The sequence below is a fragment of the Melospiza melodia genome, chromosome 4 (assembly GCF_035770615.1).
Source record: "Melospiza melodia melodia isolate bMelMel2 chromosome 4, bMelMel2.pri, whole genome shotgun sequence".
In the NCBI taxonomy this organism is placed as follows: domain Eukaryota; kingdom Metazoa; phylum Chordata; class Aves; order Passeriformes; family Passerellidae; genus Melospiza; species Melospiza melodia.
In genome coordinates, this window is record NC_086197.1 from 89,364,817 (window position 1) to 89,391,385 (window position 26,569).

Sequence of the window (26,569 nt, forward strand, 5' to 3'; positions counted from 1 at the left end):
CTTCCCACCACACTGGGGTGCACTCAGGAGATGCCTCCACCCCGGCACAGCACCCCAGGTGTGAGGCAGGCACGGTGACAGGGCTCTGCTAACACAGCCCCTCCCTGGGAGTGGGGAATGGCTGACAGACAGACCCTGCTGTGCAAATGGTGTGCTGGGAACACACCTGATGATAAAGGTTAAAACTGTCTTCCCCTGGGCTCTCTCTCCTCACCAGCCTGTAAGAGCAAAGGATAAAAATACATAATTTTGACCATCTTTCCTAACCCCAAAAAAAGTATTTTCATCTATTATCCTCCTTTCAGAAAATACACATCACATTAACTTCTGGGCTTCTGTTTCCCTTGGGACACCCATTCCTCCCATTTTTTCATCCTACACTCACTTTTGCATAATGCAAATAAATGTTACCCAGAAGAAGCCCCTGCAATAAACTATTATTTTCTGCAGGACTTCTCTGCACTGACAACACATGGTACCAGGGTCAGCAGTACTGCTCCAACTACCAAACTCACTGTGGAGAGAAAGCAAACAGCACAGGGTCAAACTGATCCTGCACTCACTTTGCAGTGCAGCACCTCACATCTGATCATAAATTTTCTTCCATTAGCAACCAGCCCTCACACAAGCTTTTTTTAGATAAAACAACATGAATATGCCACACAAGGATTTAAGACACATGAAGCTGCTTGGCTCTTTTATGTGAGAATAGAAAACATTTAAAGTTCTGCTACAGAAAGTCAACTGAGATCAGTCTCTCCCACCAGTACAGTCTGTTCCAGGCAGGTAAGAAACTAGTGTTAGGAAAAGCCTAAATCAGAACCAGTCTCAGCAGAAGTAGGAAAGGAACCTCAGAAGGAAATCCCAAAGAGAAATGGGAACCAAAGAGTTTCTCAGGCTGCTGGAGTTTGATTAATCAATGTTAAAAAAACAAAGCACAAAAGAGAAAACCTCAAACCTGGCTGTCATCCCCAAGGACCCAGCTTCCTTGAACTTTTTTCTCAATAGCCAAATTCAACAAAAGTCTTTCCTTATTTCCCCACGTTTTATTTACTATTTCATTTCTTTTAAGGAAGCCCTTCACTTTGCATAGCAAATCAGCTGTGTTATTAACACTATGCTCATCAACAAAGACCAAGTGTCCTAGAAAGTACATTAATGAAAGTCAGCCAAATCTGACAATTCCACAGAGATTTTTATTTTTCTGCAATTAGTCCTCTTAATTAAAATATTAATTCCGTGGTGAGTAAGGCCAGGATCAGCATCATCTTCTAACATATTATTAAATCAGTTTTACTGAGAAGGAATCATATTAATAATTTTTTACACTGGCAGAGTAACTGTTCAACCACAGGTGTACACCAGTAGTTCAGCAGTAACGTGATGTTCCATTTCTCAAAGCACCATTTGCATTAATAACATTCTTTCTCAGTAGCCTATTTACAATACAATATTGCTCTCTTCATTAAATTTACAAAAACCTTAATGACCAGCAAGGATTAGTTCTGCAGATCCTGTCTCATCATCACCTGTCTGCAGCAATATGATTCAGGTTCCCTGAAGTCACAGCACACTCTGTGCCTGGCCTAGCAGACCTCCCAGGCAGCCTGAACTGGCAGCTTCCTGCCCCCTTCTCCCTTCCCCTTCTCCATTCCCAGGATGTGGATGCTCCCATGGCTCCCACATGAGCAGCACAGCTACAACAAGGATTCCATCAGAGCAATTTCTTTACCAAGAAAGAGGCATACAAAGATTTCCTGACTTTTTACTAGGGAGTCTTGCCTTCTAGCAAGACCACAGTCAAATGCCTTACTTAAAGAGCTTCTTATTCCAAGTCCAAAAGCTGTCCAGGCTGGAGCACATTCTTGGAGTCCTTGGGTGCTTCTGCACCAATGCCAGCTGTGACACTCTCACTGCTGGCACAGTGGCTGTGTGGAAGCACAGAGGAACTCCTCTGCTCCATGTGTCTTCCACTAAGGAATGGTGGGGCTGCACAAAGGCAGTGGTTGTGACCAACATCACAGCCTGGGCTCCACCTTACTTAATCTCTTGTTCCCATCTTCGCAAGGATTTTCTAGGATCATTCCCCAGCTGTAAAAAAGACATCTTAGCCCTCAGCCCCAGCATTATAAAAAAACAAGAAAAGCCAATCCCCCATTTGCACACTTGAGAGGAACTCCAGCTCTGTTACTGTCCCTCTGTGGCTGCTGCCAGCCCTTCCACACATCCCACTTGTATTCTTTTCTCCTTGGGGCCTGCAGCCTTCCCAGGATCACTAAGATGCTTCAGTGGTCACGGGCAGCCACCACAAAGATGTTCAGCTTGACCATGAATACTGTACTGGCAGCAACACTCCTTTGCTCTCCAGAAGATCATCCACCTCAGTGGTCTCACAGTTTCCTATGTCTCCATGTGCACTCAAAGACAAAAAATTACACAAATTGTTTTGTTGGAGGTTTTTTTTTTTTTGTAAAGGCTCCAATTTTTGCTGCCCATCAGCACTGTCTCATGATATTGCACAATGTTTTCTTTATTATAAAAAAGTCTGTATCAGGCAGGAAGAAAAAAATTTTCTCAGGAGGCTAATGTGTATTATTGTCTGTAATTAGAGGTAAGTGGTTGCTCGTGTGGCCATCAGGAAGGGGAACCTGGTGAAAGAAAAACAAGGTGTTATTAATGGCTTGACCAGAAACAGAATCTCCCTCCTCAAAAGCACACATTTCTTTATCCTTGCACATTTCCTGGATGCCTTTTACCCAGCCTCTCACAGAAATATTATACAAATTTGGTTGCCTTCTTTCCTCCCCACTCACATAACCTTGCCAGCTGGCAAACTTCAACCAAATTTGAGAGAAAGGCAGAGGTCTCAAAGGTATCTGCAGGCTTAAATGGGAAAAATAAAAGTAATGTAAAATCACGTAGTTGCTAGAGAAGCAATTCTCTTATTGCCTAAAGAAGGGAAAGGTGAAGGCTCAGCTCTTTCATGCTGCTTGGCAGTAACCTGCAGAGCAGTAAGGGGCAGCACTGAACCCCTCCAGCACACAGTGCCCCTTCTTCCATGTGCAGGCTGAGCCAAAGGAGATGTGAAACCAAAACCTGGACAGGGAAACTGACCTGACCTGGGAAACATGTAATTTTTGGAGCAATATGAAAATAAAAAGAATATAGTAAGGACAGTGAAGGGAATGTCTCAGCTGCATTAATTCAGTTTGTTAGAGAAATCTACTTCCTTTCTTTTTAAAGTTTTCCAGCTATTTTTAAAAGCTGTTGAATCTCTGCTAATATGCATGTCAAGGGGAGGGTCTATTGCAAATATCTTAAATTCTACCAGGACCAAGTCCCAGAGCTGTCCTTATCACCCATCCTCAGCTGTATCACTTAGAGAAACACTTAGAGAAGTTCTCCTTACCGATGTGGATTTGTAAGAGCCCAGTCTGAAACGGCAAAAAATAATTTCTGCTACAAATCTTCCAAAGCCATGTAAAATTCCTGCAACATCAAACAAGATTTAAACAAACAAGTAGTAAAAATCTATTATTTATGGAAGCATTGCAACAAAGCTATGTACCATACTTAGACAGGACACAGTGCAGTAAATCCATACATGAAACACTGAGAAATTAACAGGAATAATGGATAATATCAAGGGCAGGGCAGGAGAGAATTCTAACATTCTGAAATGCATCAGGAAAGCAAAGCTATCAAGTAAATGTAATTCCCTCTGCCAGCTCTCATGGGTGAAAATACATTGTGTGGGACAGAAAATCTACTTGGAAAAGCAGCTCTTGGTTTGAAGCCTCTTTACTGAGCTCTCTTCCAACGAGAGCCAAGGAAAGAAATAACTCGTAATCCAGAGTCCCTATTATGTCTTGAACAGTAAGTGAATTGTGCCTTTTCAACTTAGTTTTCTTTCTTTGATGAAGCAAATCCAGCACTACACTGACAAGCAAAATCTTCCTAATTCCTTCAGATGGAAATTTCATCTCAACTTTTGTCACTGATTTAATTACTGGATCCCAACAGGGATAGGAAATACACAGAGCATCAGTATGTGCATGTGTGTATACACATATACATAGATATCTATAGATCTACAGATATAGCCTTGCTTTTCCAGAAGTAAATTAACTTTGCTGTAGTTACCAAAAAGGAAACAACAGGCCCTCAGAACACCAGAAATGCCATACTGGAGCATCAGAACTGAGTAGCATTCATGGCACATTTCAGTGCACACAAATGAGCACTTTGTCTAAAACCTATTAATAGGACTCCCTGTAACTCATCCATAGCAATCATCATGATTAAAAAAAAAAATAGAACTTAAGAAGGAAGGCACTGATAATCACCTGTAGTTGAAAAAATTCCACCAATAATGCCACAGAGCCTCACTAAGAACTGCCAAAAAGGCATGTGTTCTTCTGTCACCGTCACCATAAGTGAACTGATGTCATATTTCATGAATATTCCTGACACCCCATGGCTGCCAGCTGCATGGTTAATTACTCTTTCCTGAAAGAAAAGACAGAAACACTTGTTAGTTACACTATTAGTCACAAAAAAATCAGTGTTACAAATGGGATGACAGTGAGTTATTTAATCAATGAACAGAAGACTGGGGAGTATCAAGGCCACTTTTATCAGTACCTTCTAAAAGTCCAACACCATGAACTGAAAATTTACTTTCCTGGTCCCTGGTCTGCTGTGCTGCATATCAATATTCACTATTGTGCTCTGGTACTATTCTCTCAAGCCTTGCTCACGTGGTCCTCTAAACAGGATTTTTATACCTGGATTGGTGTTGGTACCTATGAGGATAATGGCACAGTCTTGGCCTAGCCTGTGAACTCAGGGGAGTGCACTGGTGTAATATTTGCCACAGCTCTTCCTACTTTATCAGCCACTGAGAACCACTTAACTCAGTGTGGGACCTTAATGAGATTGACTTTGTTCAACAGCCATAGCAATGGCAGAGTCCCCAGAGGATTTATATAAATCATAGAATACCAGGTTGGAAGGCACCTTGAGGAACACTTGGTCCAACCTTTCTGGGCAAAAGCCTCTTTTCAAACTTTTTGTCAGTTACATCATATCAGACAGTCACACAGCAAGAAATACATCACAATAAATAAACACCCCAAACTCACTATGACTACCCAACACCTCAGTCCTAATCTGAGAAATTTCTAGTTTCTTTTCATTTGCCAAATTCTCAAACCAAAAGACACCAAGGACGAGAGTGTGGCTGCTTTGTTAAAAGGTTTCAGGACAGAACACAACAACACAAGCTTCTTTGAAAAGTCTGATGTCATTTTGTTGTTAATGAAAGGTGCTGATAAATGCACTGCCAGGTAAGTCTGGCTGAAAATACATAAGGACAGCAGGAAAGAACATAATGGATTGAAGACAAACTCAGCCATGCCTAAGCAAGTAAGAACCAAAAAGACAAGATAAACAGGACTGAACAGAAAAACAGTATATCACAGCTCCATTTCTCTGTATATGTAACAGTTTCTGCTCAAAAAACACACAGAATATGGTACAAAAGAAAAAGCAGAATACCACTTTGGAAAATGCAGGTTAAGCAACTTCTTCAGTTAGCTAACACTGTCAAAAACCATACTGCTTTTTATGCTACCACACCAAAATTAAAAGGATGCTGAAATAATGGATCAGTAATGATAACAGGTCCCAAAAACCTTGCAATGGTTAAATAAAACAAACCAGTAGGAAATGCTTTCCTTATTTCAAACCATGACAATTGTCAGCAGTTGGAGATGGATGATCAGTCATACTAAAAAGGAAGAGAAGACTAAAGGTAATTAAACAGAACTTTGCCACTGGCAAAGTACAAAACAGTAGTTTTGTTTATTTTTCCTCTCTTATTTCCCTAAGCCTTACTGGTCTTTTGAGGTCAAATGGTGGAAAAAGAACATGAAGTTAAATAGAACACACAAAACTCCACCCTTAAAAGAAACCGAACTCTTTTTCTGCAAACCATTTTGATCCGCTTCCAGCTTCTACTGCTGCAGAAGATTTAACTTCTAAAAGTCTTGCTAAAATCTGCTAAAAATTACTAACCTTGCATCAGATAGCTCAGTGAAGCCTTGCTAGAATTAAATCCTTTTAACATAAATAACTACACTATTTCAACCATCAAGAATAGTGGAGAAGATTCAGCCCACACCTCTCAAACTCTGCTTCCCCATGTGCCCGTGTGGCAATTAAACCTCACTGCATTTCAGTTTGAACCATGGCTGTCTGACCACCTTTTTCCACGTCTGCACATGTGCTTCTCTTTCAAAATGAGTGCACAAGGGTATTCAGTGAATTGTTGTTCTTAGGAACCTTTCTCAGCTCATCTAATAGAAGTATTTGGTTCCCTAAGAGTAAACACAAATAAGCTCTGGAAGCCACAGGGTGGCCTACTGAGGCAGCAAGAGCAAACAAGTACATTATGGACACTTCATCTCCATTATTTACAGGATCTTCTCCAAAGTAGTGTGTAGTTTTAGCAATTTTTATAAAAACACACCTCCACTAAAAACTGAAGAGCTAACTTAGACTGCACAGTTAATTGAAAGAACCACTGTTACACAGGAAGAGAAAAAAACTGAATACAAGATGAAAAAGAAGGAACAATAAGACAAGCTGTTGACTGGCTTACAGCAGTCTAAGGGATGCCTTAGTTGTTGAAGGTTGTGCAGAGAAAACACAAAGCAGATTGCTAAACCAGCAGGAGGTGGGAGTACACAGCATGATGAAATTCCTCTTCATTCTCTCCTTAGCCAGCTTTCATGAGCTCTGGAGCAAACCTTTCCCTTCAGTGGCCTGCATATCTGAAGCTGAACATCAAGACATTGCCTCTATCCTACTTCCCCTACCTCAGTATTTTTCAGAAGCACAGCATGGAATTTCAAGGAAATAAAAAATTATTCTCTCTTAGAGAACATCACAGGCTGTAATACAGTGAATTTCCATCCTACTAATACCCACATTTTCTTTACAACCCAAGGCTCTCTTCTCACCTCTCACTTTATCTGCCATTTTTAATTAAACTTTTCACAAAGATTTCTTTCTTTGGCTTTTGAATAAAAGATGAAAACAGAGTTCAGTATCTGAAAAGAAGACATCTAGCCAGTACACACAAGGATTTTTTCCCTATTCACAGCAGTCTTTAAATTAGTACTTTATGATATATACTATGCTGCATTAACTGCCCTTGTTATGGATTCAGAATTAAAAGCCTCTCAAAACCCACAAGTGGAAGCTCTCTGGTCTTGAGAGCAATTAAATTTGGTGGCTCAACAAAGGTTAAACAGGACAGCTGAGACACTTACTGTGTGATCAGTTCTTCATACAAACTACCTGTTTCTATTTCTTACACTCCACAACCAAGTTCAGGATATTCAAGTGAGCAGCAGGTTTGTTTGCTTCCCACATAGATAAAAAGCTAAAGGTGAATTAAATATTTGTGAAGCTACACACTAGGTTACAGACCTAAAATTTGGAGGATTTCACCACCACCACCATCATTCCAGTGAAGTGGAAATTACTGTCTATCATTAATTCTAATATCAGACTCCAGATCTATAAATGCAAAACATTAACAGAAGAAGTTTGCATGTGTCACCAAGCATATATATATATGTATTGTTTTTTTTTTACCATCACTGCTGTATGATAAATTTAGTGTACTAGAATATTCTACAAAGATAAATTTAGTGTACTAGAATATTCTACAAAGAATCTCTTCATGCTAGAGTACTTTTCAAAACCATGGTACTATTTTCACATTTGAACTTTTGTTATGAACAATCACTTTTAGACTTTTTATCTCTATGGTTTTTTTTTCTTTTTTCTACTTACCCTTTCTGTCACTGAAAATTGATGAGTTTCTGCTGAAATTTTGTATGTGTGGAGTTTGGTTGGCACAACTGTGATAAAATATTGGAACATCTGATTGTCTAGAAGAAAAAAAAAATCTTAGACTGTTGAATCAGGAACAGAGTCAAAGGCCATCTGAGATATTCACAAATAAATCAAAGAAATAATAAATCAGCAAAGTCATCTGCACTAGAGACATTCTTCAAGGAATGCCAGCACTGCCAAAACTGCTTCAGCACCATCTGCACAAAGTTAGTTTCCATGGCAAAGACATATATCCCATTTATACCCAGAAATTTACATTTTTCCATGTAATGAAAAGACTCACTAAGGTCAGGCCACTTAAAGCTTCAAATGAAACACACAGGTCGTGTTTGCCAGGGCTCTAGAACAAGTTTCACAGTATCACATGTTTCGTGATGTATACAAATCTCAAAGTGGTCTGATAGATTTTGGCCCTTCTAAACTGGTTACACATTTTCTCTCCATTACACTCACAGAGAATTCTTCTAGAGCCATCAGCATGCTCATGCATTTGCTCTTTGTGCAATTCCCTAAGGGAACAAACACCAATAGACTGAAGCAATTTATTTCAACCCCACTAAACCACTGTGGCTGTAAGAGCCAAGGAACTGACTGGCTTTGAGACAACAGTGGCTGTAGAAGGTTCTGGGCTTCACCCTCACAGGGAATGCCAGTGCTGGGATAAGGCAGGGTACTACTCTCCTTCATTTATACATGAGGAAACAAAGTGCTACACAAACCCATCCTGTTTCATCACAAAACACACTTTGGAAGGGACAAACCAAATACAGGAATGGAATCCAAGACTCTGGTGCTATTTTTTAAACCAAATCAGGCTTATTTTTTCCCCATCATGACAACAATCAGATCTATGATTCTCCACTGTAACATACTGCTGCAATATGGTCAGACATAGTGTAACTTCAACATAACAAACCTGGAGAAACCCATAAATCACCTCCAAGGAAACAGCACAGAACAGCAGTTCAGGTATTAGAAAGAAATGACAATTTAGATGTCATGTAGGTAACTGAAAAGGGCATTGCTCACTACCAAATTTAGCCTGACACACTGCTGGGCAATCACAACATTTATGAGAAATGATAATACTTTAAATGTAACTATTGGGAAACTCAACAAAACAAAATGTTTTTTTAAACACACAACACTTACGATCTGATGCAATTTTTTCTGTTCCATCCAAGGGATTAATAATTCCTGGAATAAGCTCTCCAAATGACAAATGATCTATTCTATGGGAGAAGTTATAGGCTGAAAGACAATATAGAGAAATGAAGCATTTTTAAAGTAAGAGATTCTGTACTTAGAGAAAAACATGCACCCTTTTCCAACACTGAAATATTCTAATTAATGCATTTACCAAAAAACACTGTGCACATCATTAGATATACCCACACTTCAAAGAAAACTCAAATCCAAAATATTTTTTGAAAATGGTGGAGCTGAACAGTTATAATTTTATAACAGAGAATTTCTAGTTGGACAAATACTTCTATGATTCTACAGTTCATGTTCTTGTAAGCAACTGCATTAAAAAGATGAAAGTTTAGCAAATCAAATGTACAGAGGAAGTATTAGGCAGCTGCCAAGTCACTACACTGCCTATTTGGCAGGTACTTAATATGTATAAAATTATTAAAGTTGTGTTAACATAAATTCATGGGCAGACATTTGGAGGCTTAACCAGCTGTTAACTGGTTTAATCAAGTTAACTTTTCACAATAAGTCACCTTTGCTTCACATTAAGTAAGGGAGCAACACACATTTAATATCTAGACTCATAATCCAAAAATTAAGTTTTTAAGGAAGAAGGTTAGAAATTTTTAACCTTTTAAAAAGGTCTTCGAGGAAAGAGGTAGTTTGGACTGAAATACAGGAATTTCATATGGTATCTATGTTACACCAAAGTACATCTGAGATTCCAGTGTTATCATTACTATAGAAGCAACCTAAAGATAATCTTAATAATGTCAAATGTATGAAAGTGAATTGTTATGGAGTCACATCATTGCAAAGAATATTTTTCACTTTGTTTTTGCAATGCAATTGCACAGCCAGAACATCTTTAAAACAGCAACCTAACAAGAACTAGGAGACAGCACTCTGACTGAAATGAATCATGCTGGTATGGAGATGACAGAAGGAACTTACACTCATGGCTAACAAGGGCTGCCAAGTGTGCATGGCCTCGGGGGTGTGGTATTGCCCTGAAGAAAGCAAAAAATGGTTTATCAATCCACAGAGGACTATGTAGAAAAATTACTTTACCTCCTCTATTTGAATAAATACTTTATAAAATATGTACATATCCTCATATGTATAACATATATATGCTTAAATATATTTTACATACATATATATATGTGTATGTTTTAAAGACTGATATCTATTGTGTATATCTATATAAAACCTAAATATGGTATTTTTATTAGTATCCATTACAGACAGACTGAGCAGTAAGGTCAGGAATCCTGGACTCACAAAAACCCTCTTACACAAAACTAGTGTCTTGCATTTTTAGAAATATCAAGAACTCATCAAGTCACTACACTTCTGTGAAGAGTCACCAAGTCCTATGATATGAAAAGCTGCAGAACTGCTTAAATGATTAAGAAAAGTTTGACCATATTTGTTCTATGAGTAAGCAAGTTAACTGCACTCTGTATCTGCTCTCTGAGAAAGCATTTCAAGAGTTTCCACCTTATAAAACACTGAAATTCATAATGACTACATTACATGTAACAATGCACTGCATGGTTTTAGCAATTTATGAAGAAAATTAACAGTGCAAGAATAGGTATTACATAGGAAAAAATACCAAGCATGAGTACAGGAAGGTCAATCAAACCCAGTTAACTGAAGCACAAAAGCACACACACATATACAGACATGCACTATACAGAATGTAGAAGTTAAGGGATTTTTTTAATTTCAGGAATTGGACAGAACATACTTGCCCACAGTTATGTGAAAGTTCCCTGCCACTTTATTGACATAGAGATGACCATGAATTCTGCATGCATCTGGAGACTGTAATGAATTATCTTCCCTGTTTAAATAAAAACAACATAGAAAGTACTTGAGAATATCCACTGTCTTGCAGAAATAGCAGCAGTACAGTTAGATCTCTTTTTCCTAGCATAAAGACACAGCATTATCATCTACCTGTCCTTATTGCATTCTCCTGGAATTACAGTAGAGATGGTGGAAGGGAGGGAAACTAGTAAAGGTCAATTGATGAAACCAATGAGCTTTCATTCATACTTGTATTCAGAGATCTGGCCTACAAGGCCGACTTATGATATCTGAACATGCCAACAGAGAACATCAGATCATCCCAGGGATTTATATTTTCCCACTTCCTTCCACCAAAAATGGCTCTTGGGAAAATTTTAATGGTACAACGAACAGAACTAAGTACATTTTGGTCACATGAACAGCACTGTAGCAAGAAGAGCTTTCAGCTTTATTCTTTACAAAAGCTTCCACTCCTTACTCATGTTGTGATGTCCACAACACCAAATCTGTTTCCAAATCTGCTCTTTAGAGGGAGATGAAAACCAACTGTTTTTACACACATCTCAAGCATAAATACCATTTCAAATGCTGCACTAACAAGCAACACAGAGGCACAGAATGATTTAATTAATCTGAACACATCAAGCAAATGAAAAAAAAAAGATTTTTGAGCCATCTTCAGGCTTGCCTTAGGAAGGAGGAACACATTTGATCCTCAGAAGGGAGATTACAACACAGGAAGTGTGTGTGGCAGCTTTGGTGTTTGCTTTGTTTTATTCAGTATCTTTTTGTTTAGTGCTGTTTCTAAGCAGAGAGAATTTCAGCTTTCATGTAGAAAGTGTTTTTCCCTTGGGGGGAAAAAGAAAATCACATAGCATCTAGATTCAGCAGATTAAACATTCTGTGCACTAATCTCTTAACATTTCTGAGTAGCTAGAATTAAGTGTAAACAGCAAGCTTTCTCCACACAATCTTAAAAGTGTTATCTTAGACACAGGAATTAATTAACAAAACACATGTGCATTCAAAGGCTGATTCTTTTAAAATTACGAAGCATTATGACACAGGTTTACTACTTTTAAAATTTTAAAAGCATTATGACACAGCACTACTTTTAAAAGCTGTGGACAGAAAGGTAGTTTTTTAAAAAAGACTCTTGTTTAGTATTGCTGTGGCATTACTAATTCCCATTCCCAAACAGAAGAAGGAGGCATCAAACCACATGGAATAAAAAGGTGTGTGCATATATTTAGTCATGTCTCTGTATGTATGTGTAAGCACACACACAAAACCTGGAAGTTTGGAAACCCCAGAGGTTTTCTCCAGTTTGGAAACCCCAGAGGTTTTCACAAAACAACAGCTCTCCAAAGCAAGTATCAAGTACACTATTGTAAAATTCATTAAAAAGCAGCAAGATCTTTTCTTACAATAGGAGGTAGGGTGGAATCATAACCACAACAAAATGTTATGTTTAATTCACAGAGTTGGAGGAAAGAGCAATAATTTCACAAAATCCCAGTTTTTCTTACCGTGGTGGCAGTGCTGTAGAAGCACTTTTAAATGCACTTTTGAATATCACATCTTGAAGAGAGTGTTCTTCCTGCAGCCTACTCTGAATTAGTTGCAGCATCCTAAAGATTAGAGACAGGTGTAAAAGCATGCAACAGTAAAACAAAATCTAGCTTCATAATTCATCATTGGCTTCAATTGCAGGCTGCAAGTCAGGAACTTAGCAAAGCTGACTACAGTAATAAAGCATTACATAAAACTTTGGGAATAATATGTTATACAGAATTTAAAGCTCAGGTGTTAACAACAGTGTGTTACCAAAATAGTAAAACTAGCCAGACCCCCAAAAAAGCTTCAGTACTATTACAAGATTATCACTATAGTGGGCACACACACCAAGATATTAAAATGGTAAACACTGTGTCAATTATTAAAGGAAATAATTGATTTGTTTTTGCAAGAATGTGCCAATTTGTTACAATGGCTCAGCTCTGACATTTAGATAAATTTTACCCATTTGAATCCGTGACTTCAACTTGTGCTATCAAGCATTCATTTGGAAACAGAAGCTGAGCAAGTCCATTCATCTTGGCTTGCAACTACAGGACCCCATTGAAGTCCTAAGGCAATTTTCTTTTTCCATAACAGAGATCTCAAATGATGAGGAAAGCAAAGTAACTTAGTATCTTTCTGCAGGTTTGCATTGTTAAATTACAAGCAGGAGGTATCAGACTCAAGACACAGTTGTGTCATGTACCTCTGGTGTACTTCAAAGTCACTTCCAGTACAAATAATACAAACCATAAACATGCCTCTCAGTGCTTTACCTTTGCAACTCTTTTTGTTGTGGGGTGAGCTCAAATGGTACCTGAAACAAAAATAACACATCTAATAAAACACACAGAATGCATCCCTTCCATGGAACCCAGAGAGAATTGGGGTGTGGGTGTAGAGCTATAATCAACTTCACACAGGTACCACAAAAGAGTTTATGAAAGGACTTTGCAGGTTAAATAACACATTTTGTACTCAAGTATAAAAGGTTCTGTCCCTTCCTACCCAGAACTGCAAAGGAGCAATCTTTAAAAGACAAGGCTCCAGGTGCAGATTGCATATTTCTAGGCTCATGCCACATGAAGCACTACAGACAAGCCACCAGGCCTGCTATGCTTCCTCAACCTTACAGGATCACCAGTAACAACTGTTCACCAAGTTCAAACCCAAGTACTGGTTAACACAAATGTATTCAGTAAATTCAACTGCAATTGATGCTCAAATGTACCCAGAAGCTATGGCAAACAGAGATCAACTACAGAATGTTCTTCTAAGAGGTTGGTGGAGAAAAAAAAAACACAAGCAAGCAAACCAGCCCAGTAGTGCTTTGCACCAAGAGGAATTCAATTTTTAAATAAAAAGGTCAGAATCAACTTACTGGTTCATAGATTAACCCATCTGCAGAGGCAACCATTGTTTCTGCTAAATCCAGAACATCAGCCCCCACATCTATTTTAAACAGGGAGAAATATTAAGTCACACAGACAATCAAGGACAAGGAAAAAAAATTCAAGTAGAAATGAAGTTTCACAGTGATAAACTTTAGCATATGTTATTGTTCCTTCAACCTATTTAATCTTCAGCTTCAGCTGATGGACATTGACCAAAAACTCTTCAGATCTGCAGTATTTTCTCACTGATTTAACACCTACAGAGAAGTTGTATGCACCACACATACAAGCTTTCTAGGATCTGCTATGCATAAATATTCTCTCCTGTTTTACAAGCACTGAACAGAGTGCTTGTAAGCACTTGACTAGAATTTGACTAGTCAAATCAGAGGATAAAAGTTTATTTGCAAAAAACAACAAAAAAAAACCCGCTGACATACAATTAAGGCTAATTTCACTAATTACAATTAATGCAAGGTTTAAGCTAGGCAACAATAGTGTGTCCTGAAAATTTGCTTGCATTCCTGGTAGAAGTAGTATTCTCTCTTCTCTCAGTCCAGGACAAGCAAGACTGAACACAATTAAAGTTCATTACCTAAATGATGTCAAAATAATACTGACTGTTGCCTTTAATAAGGAAGGCATCCCTCTTATGCTCACAAGCAGGATTAAATTACATGATGGCTTCAGCGCTGTTAAACAGCAGACCAGATTAATATATCCCAAGTTCATAAACAAATAGAAATTGTTATAAATTCCTCTAGCTGATTTGTGTCTCACAATGAGCTTTTAGAATATTTCAGCTAGTGAGAGACTGAACAACAGATCCTGTTCCTGCTAACTGACAAAGCAAGGGTTCTGCAAGATAAGAATGAGATGGCACAGATGTTCTTCTTTACATTTCTCACATTTCTTCAATGAGTCATATGGCATCAAGATCACTAGATGCCATTAAGATCAGAAGAAATGACATTGGTAAAATATTCTGAACAATATCCAACTATATTGTGATCAAGTGTGCTCTCTGAAGAGGCTTTAAAGTGTTTAAAAACTTTCATTGATGGAATACTTACATTGACACCTCATGGCAACTGTAATATCAATATTGATCCTTAATTTACTGGAAAGAAAAAAAAGGCAAAAAACCATTAACTAACACTGAGTACAAGTATCAAGAAAAAAATCTCAGACCACTTGCAGAAATACAGTAAAGTACCAAAATCTATACTAATAAATATAAAGCTGTTTAAAATTTGGGTGAAGCAACATGGATTTTGAGAGCACCTTAAAGCACTTGTGACTTGAGAGAGAACCTCCATCACACCACAAATCTGATTGTGTGGCATTCTCCAATATTCTGGGCATTTCCTATTGGTTTTCATGTTAGTTTCACAAAAGTCATTTAAACTATAAGGAATAAACTCCCTCACTATAGTCACAGGGTTCTGTTCTCAGGGAGCTTCCTCTGGGACTTAGCTGACCTCAAGCAAATCACATAAGCAAGGGATTCAACACTGGCTCAACTTGGGTCAGACAGGGTCAGTAGAGAGGAGAAAAGCAGTTAAAATTAAATTAGTCTCCATTGGTTCAAACTGAAGAACCACAGGCTGAGTGATTAACCCATAATCAAACTGGGGAATCTGTAGTAGGACATACTCCAAATCTCATAACAGTTTCTGAACTGTTACACTACCCTTCCTGTGTGATAGCTTCACTTGGGATATAGCCTACTTCAGCAAAGTAAATGTGAAATGTGAAATCCCAGCTATCTGAATGGAAATCCCAGCTATCTGAATGGATTTACTATCATTTGAGGTTTTGATGCAGCTCCTTCAAATTTTTCCTTTTTTGTTTTTCATTACTTATTTCTGATGTGCAAGACACGCAATTAATAGATGTATCTTTAGCCTGTTACCACAGCAACTACCCAAATGGCTCTTAGGGTTATTTCAGTTCAGTTTCAGACAGTTCAGTCTGTGGGTGCCATTGTCAAGCCATGACACTGATACATAACATTTAAAGGTGTTCAGGGTACAAAATCTGCATTAACTTCACAGGGACTCCTGGGTGCCTGACCAGCTCTGGAAGAAAGGCAAACAAGTCCTGACAGGCACATGAAACCAAGAGCAAACACATCTTTCAGGAGAGCTGTATCAGGAGACAAAATTAGTAGCAACCTTTAGATAATGCTGTCAAAGTTCTGAGTGCTTCAGGCTCACCTACAGCAGCCCAAAGTACAAAGGACATGTACCAACCACATGAACTGGAGAAAGCCTCCAGCCACAGGGGTGGGTTTACCTACCTGATGAGGAGTTACATCCTACAGTGTTCTCTGAATTGTTACCTAGTCATTCCTAAGGGACCTCCTTCAATAACAAACCTATACTATTTTGACTTCTTCATTGCAGTAATCTCAATTTATCTTATCCATAGATTACATAGTAGAAAAAGCCCCAAAACAATCAACACATGAAAAATCAAATCCCTGCATTATTTAATTTGCAATTTCAATTATGAATTGTTTTCAAGTCACATGAACATTTTAGATCTATTCTTTCCTGAAATGCAGGCAACTAACATTTTAAAAAGAATTCTAACAAATAATGTTACCTAGTAAAATCCTTGTCTACTTCATATTCATATTTCATCCATGTGTCCCGGTACACCATGAACTCCATTATAGTCAGGAAAGCTATTGTTGTAAATGCTATCAGAGACACTGGTCAGAAGAAAAGAAGTAGAAATTCAGACTGTGAGAAATATTATTCAGAAACAAAAGCAGAACAAAATTTTAACAATTCCAGAATTTGAGCATTACCAGTACAACACTGGTACCTTTGATTTAAAAACCCAAAACCTGCTCTTAGAAAGTTGTTTCCATAATGATAGTATTTGCTTTCAGACAGGAGTGGAAAAGAGTAAGAGATCCTACCTTTGCATCAAGAAAGAACTTTTTAAGTGCAGTCAAATACTGGAATGATTAGGAGGCTATGACATCCCTGTATGGAAAATCTAAGAACAGCCTAGATCATCCTCCACATATAAAGCACACACAAATCACTGTCAGGGATGGTCTAGGAAAACTCAATCCCAACTTCCAACATGAAAGAAGAAGGTAGTGCATCGTGAAATTCCTTCAAGCCTCCACTTGTCTACAAGTTAAGTTTTTATAATAATTTTTTATATCAAGTTTTAGACTCAATAAGCTAGCAGACAACAGAAATAAGACACATTATATTATATATTTGTGTATAGCTGCATAGTCATGACTCCCACCCCAACATTTCAAACAAGTCTCTCTCTGGCAACAAACAACAGGCAGCTATCCATTCCACCAATAAGTGAAGGACTTGGAATTATTTTTAGGATAAAATTAATTGGTGTATTTTAGTGGTACATGTGCTTCACTTATCTCCAAGGCAGCCTACTCATCACATTTGCAAAGCTGTACAGTGCAAGGGGAAGATCACCCTGCTGCACAGTTGGAAACACAGTAATAGATGCACAGAAGCACCTGCTATGCCCCTTTTATTAAACTGTGGCTTTTATAAGCTTGAAAACACTTCAGCTACAGAGCACAGTAGCAATCTGTACAGCTTATTGGCACTGTAGGTTTTTTCATTTACGTTCTGTGGAATATCTCTATGGAATCCATGAAGGGCAACCTGAGAAAACACAAGCTCACTGTTGACAGGCTTCAACTCCCTACACGGTGGTGCCCAAGGCAGGGGTGGGAGCAGAGAATAAAGGCACTGTCCTTGGGGACCAGGACAGAAGCTATTGGCTGCTGTATGGATCAGCAACGTTTGCAGCTCCAGCTTTCAGCTGGCACTATGTAACAATCACACACACGAAACCCTTCAGGTCCACTGCACTAATCAGTTAATTACTCTGGCCCTCAATTTCTTTCTGGATCCAGTAGGTCAGGCTCACCCTGGCTGTGCAACAATAGGACAGCTGGAGCCATAGCAGCTATCCAGAGCCACACGAACACAGTGAGAGCCACAGCTGCTTTCCGGATCATTCTGAGCAAATGTGTGTGTACATCTGAGCAGGAAAAGAAAGTCTTGTAGGATTTTCTTTCCTGAAGGATCTCCCAGCCCCAGAGCTGGAGTCGCAGCCTGTTTGAGAGACCAGTGCTTCTTCTGCAATGGGTTTGAAGGGCACGAAAGTCTGAGAGGAGTCTTGGTATGTTTTAGATCCCTATCACATCAGAAAGTTAGCCTGACACTTCAATCCTGAATCAAACAGGAATACTATATTCAGATTTCACAATGGCACAGAAAAAGACAATCCATATTGTCATTTATGAGGTTACTGGGATAAAACCAAAGAATGTTAAAGTAACTTCTGGTGTTGAGAACTCCTTAAGGCACCATTCAGCAAAGCAAAGGTCTCATGAAGGATGGTGCTGTACTACAAAAAAGTATTCTTTAAGCATTTGGTGGTTTTATGCAAATTACAACATAGAAACAATACACTTGTTTCCTCAGGAAGTGGGACGAACATTAACAAAGAATTATTTAAATACTTCTTAGAGATTATTTAATATACAATAATCCTTTAATTATTAACAGTGCACTTGAGGAAACAGCAAAGTAATATAGAACCTTGTGATATTTCCTTCTACACTATAAGAGGCATAACAACTTCAAAGGCTTATCTGTAGGTTGCAATTGCTTCCTCAACTTATTATTCAACTGAGTTTCAGGCATAATCACACACAAGAGAGATTTCTGTCCTCCACTTCTAAGTGCTGGCAGTTTCCTATCTGCAAATAATTCCAACAGTCCAAGAGATGAAGTCACTATTTTCAAATCAGGGTACTCAGCTCAACTTAAAGGCAAAATTTTATGATCAGATACATAAAGAAAGGTCCTTTTTACAGCTCCAGCTTTTTCAGAGAAGCTCAAGTAACTAACAGGGAAAGTACAAGCACATGTCCTGGATTAAAGTGTTTTGTTCTTCAAAGGGCTTTCCTTACTCTTAAAATCTTAGTACGCCTTCAAGAGAAAAGCTTTAGAAAACTACTCTTCATCCTGATGCTCAACTTATCTGTCTCTGGAGAATATTTTTCTACTTCTGCAAAAGCATAGTGTTGAATCCCATCATCATTTCAGGTCATGCTCACTCAGTCTCACCCAGAAACCTGACATCAAGAAGGTGAGACAACAAATGAGAAAGCTTTATTACAGCCTTGGCACAGTGCACATCCAGTTGCAACTGGTTAGAAGTTTTTATTTCTAACTTTTACATTGGGTTCAGTCTCACCAGCTTTATACAAAAATCTCCCTTCAGAGAGATTGGATGAACAGATGGATGCAGCAGCTTGCATAAGATATTATGTCTTTACTTGAAGGGATGAGCTCAGTCAGTCCACCAAAGCACTCAAGGAACCAATTTTGGCTAGTTTCAAGGGAACACAGATGCCTGTCTTCCTCATGCTGAAGTTTCTATCAGTATCAGCATCTCAGCAAGGCCTACCTGTGCCTCCACTGGCTGAAGTCTCCACATAGCTTTCAGGAACCTTTGGGAAGGCATCCAATTCTTTCATCAAACTCAAGGTCTTCTTCCGATTCAGTCGCCTCATCTTCAGCACACTCCTCCACCTCCTCCTTCATATATTCCCTCTAAGGTGAGAATAAATTGTGATTAAAAGACTCAAGCAAGATTGCTCAAACTGACTGGCTTTAACATAAAGCAATAATAAGGCCATTCAAACCCCAGAAATAGGTTTTCAAGAAATACATGCTAGACAACTGGATGGTCACTCTTCCTTCAAGAAAACTGTTAAGATTGTCCTGAACACTGCTGCTTACAGTCCAGCCACATCCAGCACATTCACCATTTAATTATTACTAATTTCTTTCTCAATTAAGTTCTTATTGGTAGTGAATATATCACATTTTAAATTTAAAACAAAAAAATTCAAACTCAGTCCTGAAGCAAATTTGCTAAACAGACCTGAGAGTGCACACAAGTCACTGACTTAGGAAGGAACATCTAAATAGGCTGCATAAACTTCAGAGGATGTCAGACTGCTCTGGGCTCCTACATTCAGCCAATGTGGGCACAAATTATATCTTAAAGGAAAAAAAAAGGTGCATTGCACATTTTTACAGGTGTAGAATATTATGATCATAAAATGACCATTTTTCTCCTCTATAAAAATACTTCCCAAAGCAAGTCATGGATCAAATCCTAACTCCATCCTTCAGAATAATGTCTGTACATATGATCTCTGCTTGGAGTCACATTAAGCAGCAAGATCCTGAGAAAAGCAGCTTGCCCTGGAAATGCTGTCTAAAACCATTTCCAAATCATGCAGATATGCTCACAGCCTGGCCCTTGCCAATACACTGCAAGTTTTAACAAGTTGACACTGTTGTTTTTCTTCTGGGGAACTGCTGAACTTCACCCTGAATTTCTGAAGCTATGAAAACCATCATGCCACCATTTACTGTATTCTGAGAATATGTCATTTTATTGTTCCTTATTTAAACACTATAAGGTGGGCAAGCTAACCTACAGTGCCAACAAATGAGACAGCTCTCATCATCATTTTGTAGAAAAATCTCTGAACTCATCTACCCTGTTTCAAGAGAACATCAAGTCTCTGGCACGTCCTAGTGAAATTACTCAAGATCTGTTCCCTGCTCTGCCCCTTCCTGGTGCTGAGCAGGCTTTGAACCATGTCATAACAAAGCAATAGGCTCTACTGGAAATGAAAGTTCACACAAGAAAAGTCATCTATGCCCCCAACTTTCTCATTACACAAATTGACTTCAGACAGTCTCTGCAATTGGTCGGGCTGCAGAGATCAACAAAATGGTACCGTGTGCGTTGCACAGGATCCAAAGAAACCCCAGCTGGAGTGGGCAGAGAAGATAAGTGCTGGAACAGGCTTTTAGCTATACAGCATTAAAAAAATAATCAGGAAGCACAGATAAGGCAAAGCAGCTGCTTGGACACAACTGAAGTCATAACATTAGTTAGCACAAAGGAAACACCAGTGGGGCTTGCCTGTTATCCTACACATATAGCAAGGAAGCCAACACAGCACCATTTCATCTTCTGCATCTCTTCCCTGCTATCGCATGTGTATGAGCACACCGCAAAGAGGCACAAGATAAACACAGGGAATTTGAGAGCACTTTACTAAAAAACTTTCTAAATCACCCTGCATCAGTAAGTATGTGGATTTTTGTAATCCAGCTAGAAATATACAATCTGTTCACTGGTTTCAATCCCACAGAGACTCACTTTCAGCTACAAACCCAGATGGAGACCTGATGCCTTCCCCCAGCCCATCTCCACACATGTACTACAGACACACCAAAATATGGAGTCCATCGCTATGAAAGTAAGGTATTATGAACCAAAGAGCCAACTGCCTTAAGAAATATCATTAGTATTATTACTCACGATAAATAAGGGACGAAGCACAGCACAAATGCCACTCAAGCCCAGAGGCCCGCTCGAAGGCACCTCCGTCCCAGCCGAGGGGCTCGGGCAGTTTTCCCTTCCCCAGACAACTTGGCAGCGAAGCCGCTCCGGCGCGTCCCGACACCCGCGGAGCGGACCCACGCCTGAAGCCCTGCCGGGGGCTCGGGCCCGGCTCCCCACGCCGAGGGAGGCCCCGGCCGCCAGCTCGGAGCCCGCACACCTGTGCGGGCCGCGGGCGCTCCCCGCCGCCGCCACGCACCGGGCACCGCGGGACGGGACAGGCCGCGCCCCCGCCCTCCCCTACCTCTCGCTTCTGCCGCCGCTGCCCAGCGCCGCGGGCGAGGCCACACGGGGGAGACGAGCCGCAACGCGCTGCCCGGCGCCCGCCCCGCTGAGCATGGCACCGCCGGCCGGGGCGGGCTCGCTCCGCCGCCGACGCCCGGCGGGAGCCGCGGGCCGACGGGAGCGGCGGAGCGCCCCGCCCGCCCCTGCGCGCATGCTCGCAGCCCCCCGGGCATGCGCCGGCCGGGCTGGGACGGGCGGGAGCAGCCGCGCGTGGACGCGGCGGGGCCGGAGCCGCCGGAGCCGCGGGGAGTGCGGGCCGCGCCGCGCCGCTCGCAGCGACCCCGCACAGCCTCGCAGCCGGTCCCGCAGCCGCGTGGGCTCCCGGGCATGGCAGCGCCGCCCCGACGCGCTGCCCCGCGGAATCTGTGACCGTGCGAGGCACTCGGTGATCTTCTAAAGCGGTGGATGACAAGTGCCAGCCGAAGCAAACTGATGAAGGGCTGTCACGCGGCTTGCAGTGTTAATACTGATTTGGCCACTATGGATATAGAAGCAGGCAGTGTTTGAAAAGAGGCAGCATCTTGGATTAAGAAGAAAAAGGCTTTAAGACAGTGGCCTGTAACAGCGAGGAAGGAAAGAATTTAAGCTCACAAGCCAGTCTTGAGACTTGAAGTGAAAAAATTAAGAGGGCTCGCATATATCCAAAATCTCGGTCCTTTTCCCTGTGCTAGTGGAATTGACTAACAGGCACTGCCTTTCCACAAGCTTTATGCCTTAGTAACTGCAGCATTAGTTTATCTCCAGATTTTTCCTTACAATCCTAGCAAGTCACATCATGCTACTGCCACCCTGCCCACAAGTAGCTGACCCAACCTAGACACAGTCAGAAAGGGAGCTCTCCCAATGTCTTCCAGGGAGTAATAAGATCTTAGATGATATCAAAATGATTTTTTAAAATTCCTCAATATAAGGTTTTAAAGAAAAATAAATTAAGAAAAATAAATTATACCAGATCTTCATAGATGTGAAAAAAAAAAGACTGAAGACTCCAGTGTTTTTGATAATGAGGCAAGCAAATAAATCCCATACCCTAGAAACACAAATAGTGGTGAATTCTGCAGCAGTAATTCAGAATTTCTCTTTTTAATGATTTAGAGGAAAAAGTAGATCAATGACAAAGGAGTTTCAATAGCATGCCAAAGTATACACAATTTGAATTAAAGAACTCTTTAGGTATCTACAGAATTTGAGAATAAAAAGAGCCTGAAATAAGAAAGGAGTATGAACACATTTAGAGTATTCTTTACTTTTTAGGGATAGGCAGGAAGGAAAGAAACAAAATGCAGCAACATGTGAGTGTTCTCACTGAATTGTGATCAGTCTATTTCCATCATTTTAGGAACCATAATAACAACTGGATCAGACAGTCAAAAAGAAAAAAAAAAGGAGGGGGAAAGTAGGATATTACAAGAGATAAATAACTAGGCTAAAAATATGCTTATTGTACATTTGTTCCCTCATCTCAGAAAGAGCAAGCAGCTTTAGGCACATAAAGCTCTTACTCTGGCATGCCTAGGTCCTAGGGTATAATTCAGCAGCCAGGGATTTTTCTGGCTAAGCCCTGTTTTCTCTTGAAATGCTCTTGGCACTGAGGCTTGGAAGGAGAAACTGATAGATGTGGTTATTAGCTGTGCAGCAGACATGCCCAACAGATGTTCTCACAGGCAATCTCATCTGCTCACAGAGAAACATGGGCTCAGCCTTAGTGCTCAGCATCACTCTGAGATGCCTCTTACAGAGAAGCGGCACAGGACAAAACTGCTTGCAGCTTTGCACCACTTTAGTCTTATTCATAACTGCAGATGTCCCCATGAGATTTTATGGGGGAAAACACTGGGAAAAAATGCAGAATTTAGGAAAATCAGAGAAAATTTATATAGTGTCCATTAAACTAACACTATGTATTTGCACTGTGCTAAAGAGAGACAACAGTAATTGCACTGCACCCATCAAGTACCAGACTACTCCAGTTCAAACTGCGCTCCTTTCCTCACACCCGTGTGTTTTCTGCTCTCCTGATCACACCTAAGACGTGGCAGCCTATAAGTGTTGCCAAATAACCTCAGGGAGCCTGACAAGGAGGAAGAAATTCAGCTGCCAAGAGCAAACCACGCAGGTAAGCCAACAGGCTGCCCCTCAGCTGCTGCTTTACACATTTGATTCGGTTCAGTATTTAACAAGATCCCAAAGCACCCACAGACTTAAATGTGGCCACCTATGTAAAAATACAACTGTCTTCCCAAAAGCCCCAGCACTTCTTAACCTGGTGATTTATGAAGTCCTTGATGTGGGCAGAGAGAGGAAACCACATCTCATGCCCGCATGGTTTAGCAAACCACAAACTACCTAGGACAGAAAAAAAACTTCGCAGGAGTATGGGCTACGAAGAACATTGATATCAAAAACAGTAACAAAGAGGACGGTAGTAGAACAAACAAGAGAAACAAATGTAAACATTCACAGATATCGCCCACCTGCGCTTCAACACACTTCAGCATTAGTTAAAAAGCTGAAAACCATGTGCAGGATATAGAAACTAAAATCAAAACCTGAATAAAGCATGTCGAGACTACACACAAGCCCCCATCGTTTACTGCTGCTACAGTTGCCTGCACAGGTGGTTCACGATAGCTGAAAAAGCGTTTTGTTAGCGCGAAAGGGCGAGGGAAAGGCTGGATAGCACGAGTGGGATCGGCCGGGAGCGCCTGCAGGGCGTGAGGCGAGGCAGCGATGCAGAGAGAGAGCAGCCGCTTTACCGGAACGTGGAGGCATCGAGGTGGCATTGGGGAAGGAGAAGGAGGGGCAGAGGAAACAGGTGCAAAAGAACGAATATGGAGATGAACGGTGGGAGTGGCTGGAAAGGGGGTGGAGGAGAAGAAAGTCTTGGAGGTTGAGAGGTGAGGGCTGGGAAGATTAGAAAGGATATGGCATGAGGGAGGGGCAGCGAAGGGACGACGAGGGCGGAGACCGGCGGCCGCAGTGTCTGTGAGGGGCGGCCGTGAGGGGCGCGGGCCGCGGCGCCTTGGAGCGGGGTGGGACGGGAGCGCCCTCGGCCAATGAGGAGGATCCACGCTCCAGGAACCGGGAGGAGGCGAAGCGAGCCCGGGCCGCCCTCGGCCCCGCCCGGCACGGCCCGGGGCACGCCCGCTGCCCGCTCGCTGCCCGCTCTCCGCGGCTGAGGCGCCGTGTGCCGGCCCGGAGCCGGAGGGAGAGGGGTGCACTGCGGTACCGCGGGCGGTGACTGCCGCTGGGTTTACTCACGGGCTGCCATGTTCTTCGTCTGTCTAGCTGCTGACAACAAAAATAAGCTGTTGATGGAAGTCTTGGTCTCTCTAATCTATAATATCAGTTTTTCTACTCAACCGGACTTCTGGTCTTCTGAGACATCCTTTTTAAAATTATCCTAGTAAAGATTTCATGTCATAGGGTCTCAGAAGAACAATCCTGCTCACCGAAAGGAGGACGATGTTAAAACTACTGAGGCAACCTGAAGCAATCCTATTCCCCATTGTGTAAATAGAATGGCTTTGTTCTACATAGTTTCCCCTGTTTTCATACATTATAATTTACCACTACAATTTTTTTAAGATAAATAATCCTAATTCTTATATTGAATATTATATTCAATATAAGAATATAATATATAATATTCACATATATATTCTTATATTGAATATATCTGTGACTTAGCTAACGTTTAAGATGCAATGATGCATTGCATATATACAGCATATAAATATATATTGCAGCAAATACAGCTGTTTCATTAAGCTCACGGGGAGCTCACAAGTCAGCTAAGAGCTGTGTTGTGTTACAGCAAAGTACTTTGAAAGCTGTTGAAAAATGTTACCGTGTAATCTTCCTGGGTTTTTTGTCCTTTTTCTACGAGTTTAAATTGTTAGGTGCAGACAGATAACCCACTTGAAGTTGTGTCTTTCATTCAGCAGAGATTTGCTGTACGCTGTTGATAGATTGTATGGTATCTGTGGGGAGGAAAAGAGCATTGCTCACTGAATTGAATTCCTGTCCAGATTAAAAATGTCAGGTTGTAATAAAACCTGATCTTTCATTACTTGGCCTATTTTTAGTAATTAGATCATGATTACAAAACAGAAATATTTTGATAATTCATTAAGTTACATAAAAACACTAATCCTTCCACATAATGTTCTTGAATTGTCTAAATATAGCACAAGGCCATGAGCAGACAAAGACACACTAGCATATGTTGTGACCTTCAGTATTTCTTTTATTTTAATGTTCTATTTTCTGTTCTTTGGAACACAGTTTTCCTGAAAAAAAACACATGACCATTAATAAACAGGTTTCTGAAAATTTCTTGGAAGCTGTATTCACAAATATACTATATTTTACTGCTTTGCTACAAGCTTGCTCAGTCCTAGCATAAACTTATTATTGAAAAATATCTTAAAAAGTAGTCTTAAAAACTAGTCTTAAAAACATGTATGGTAGGAGGTATTTGGCCTTCTGCAGGGTTAGCTGGTTGAGAATGGTGTTAGCCGGCATGGTGGAGGGACAAGAACCATTTGCCTTGATAGACAGAAGACATTGCTATTTGTTAACTGCATTAAAGACTCTAAAGTCTTTCTCAGGGCTTGGGAGAGGTCTGGATAAGCCGTATGTGAGGTGATAGTGGTACTGGGATATTCATAAATAGTATGACATGGTCTTGCTTTTTTATCCAAAAAATTCACAATGTTGTGACACATGTGGTGTTAGAATTATATACTAGTAGTATGCCTATAAGGTGATGCTTAGTCAGCAGAAATCAGTGTATTTCCCCCAAGTTATTGGAAACTCTGTGTAGTATGCACATTTATCTGTTTGGGCTCTGTAAGTGTCGTGTAGACAGGTAG

The 26,569-nt window shown here is 40.5% G+C and overlaps 1 protein-coding gene across 2 annotated transcripts; it reads right to left on the reverse strand.

The window, feature by feature from the left end:
* Positions 1-669: 669 nt before the first annotated feature.
* ERGIC2 (ERGIC and golgi 2) lies at positions 670-24,596 on the reverse strand. 2 transcript variants are annotated; one of them, XM_063155481.1, is made up of 14 exons: positions 24,449-24,596; positions 19,386-19,531; positions 16,512-16,620; positions 14,975-15,021; positions 13,889-13,959; positions 13,284-13,324; positions 12,477-12,578; positions 10,883-10,978; positions 10,081-10,136; positions 9,082-9,180; positions 7,867-7,964; positions 4,347-4,509; positions 3,410-3,489; positions 670-2,648 (listed from the first exon to the last, which is right to left on the reverse strand). In XM_063155481.1, the coding sequence occupies exons 2-14, from the start codon at positions 19,489-19,491 to the stop codon at positions 2,583-2,585; spliced, it is 1,134 nt and encodes a 377-aa protein (XP_063011551.1). In that variant the 5' UTR covers positions 19,492-19,531; positions 24,449-24,596; the 3' UTR covers positions 670-2,582. The 2 variants fall into 2 exon arrangements, with proteins under 2 accessions (XP_063011551.1, XP_063011550.1); XM_063155480.1 differs by lacking the exon at positions 24,449-24,596 and adding an exon at positions 21,652-21,756.
* Between the last annotated feature and the right edge of the window lie 1,973 nt (positions 24,597-26,569).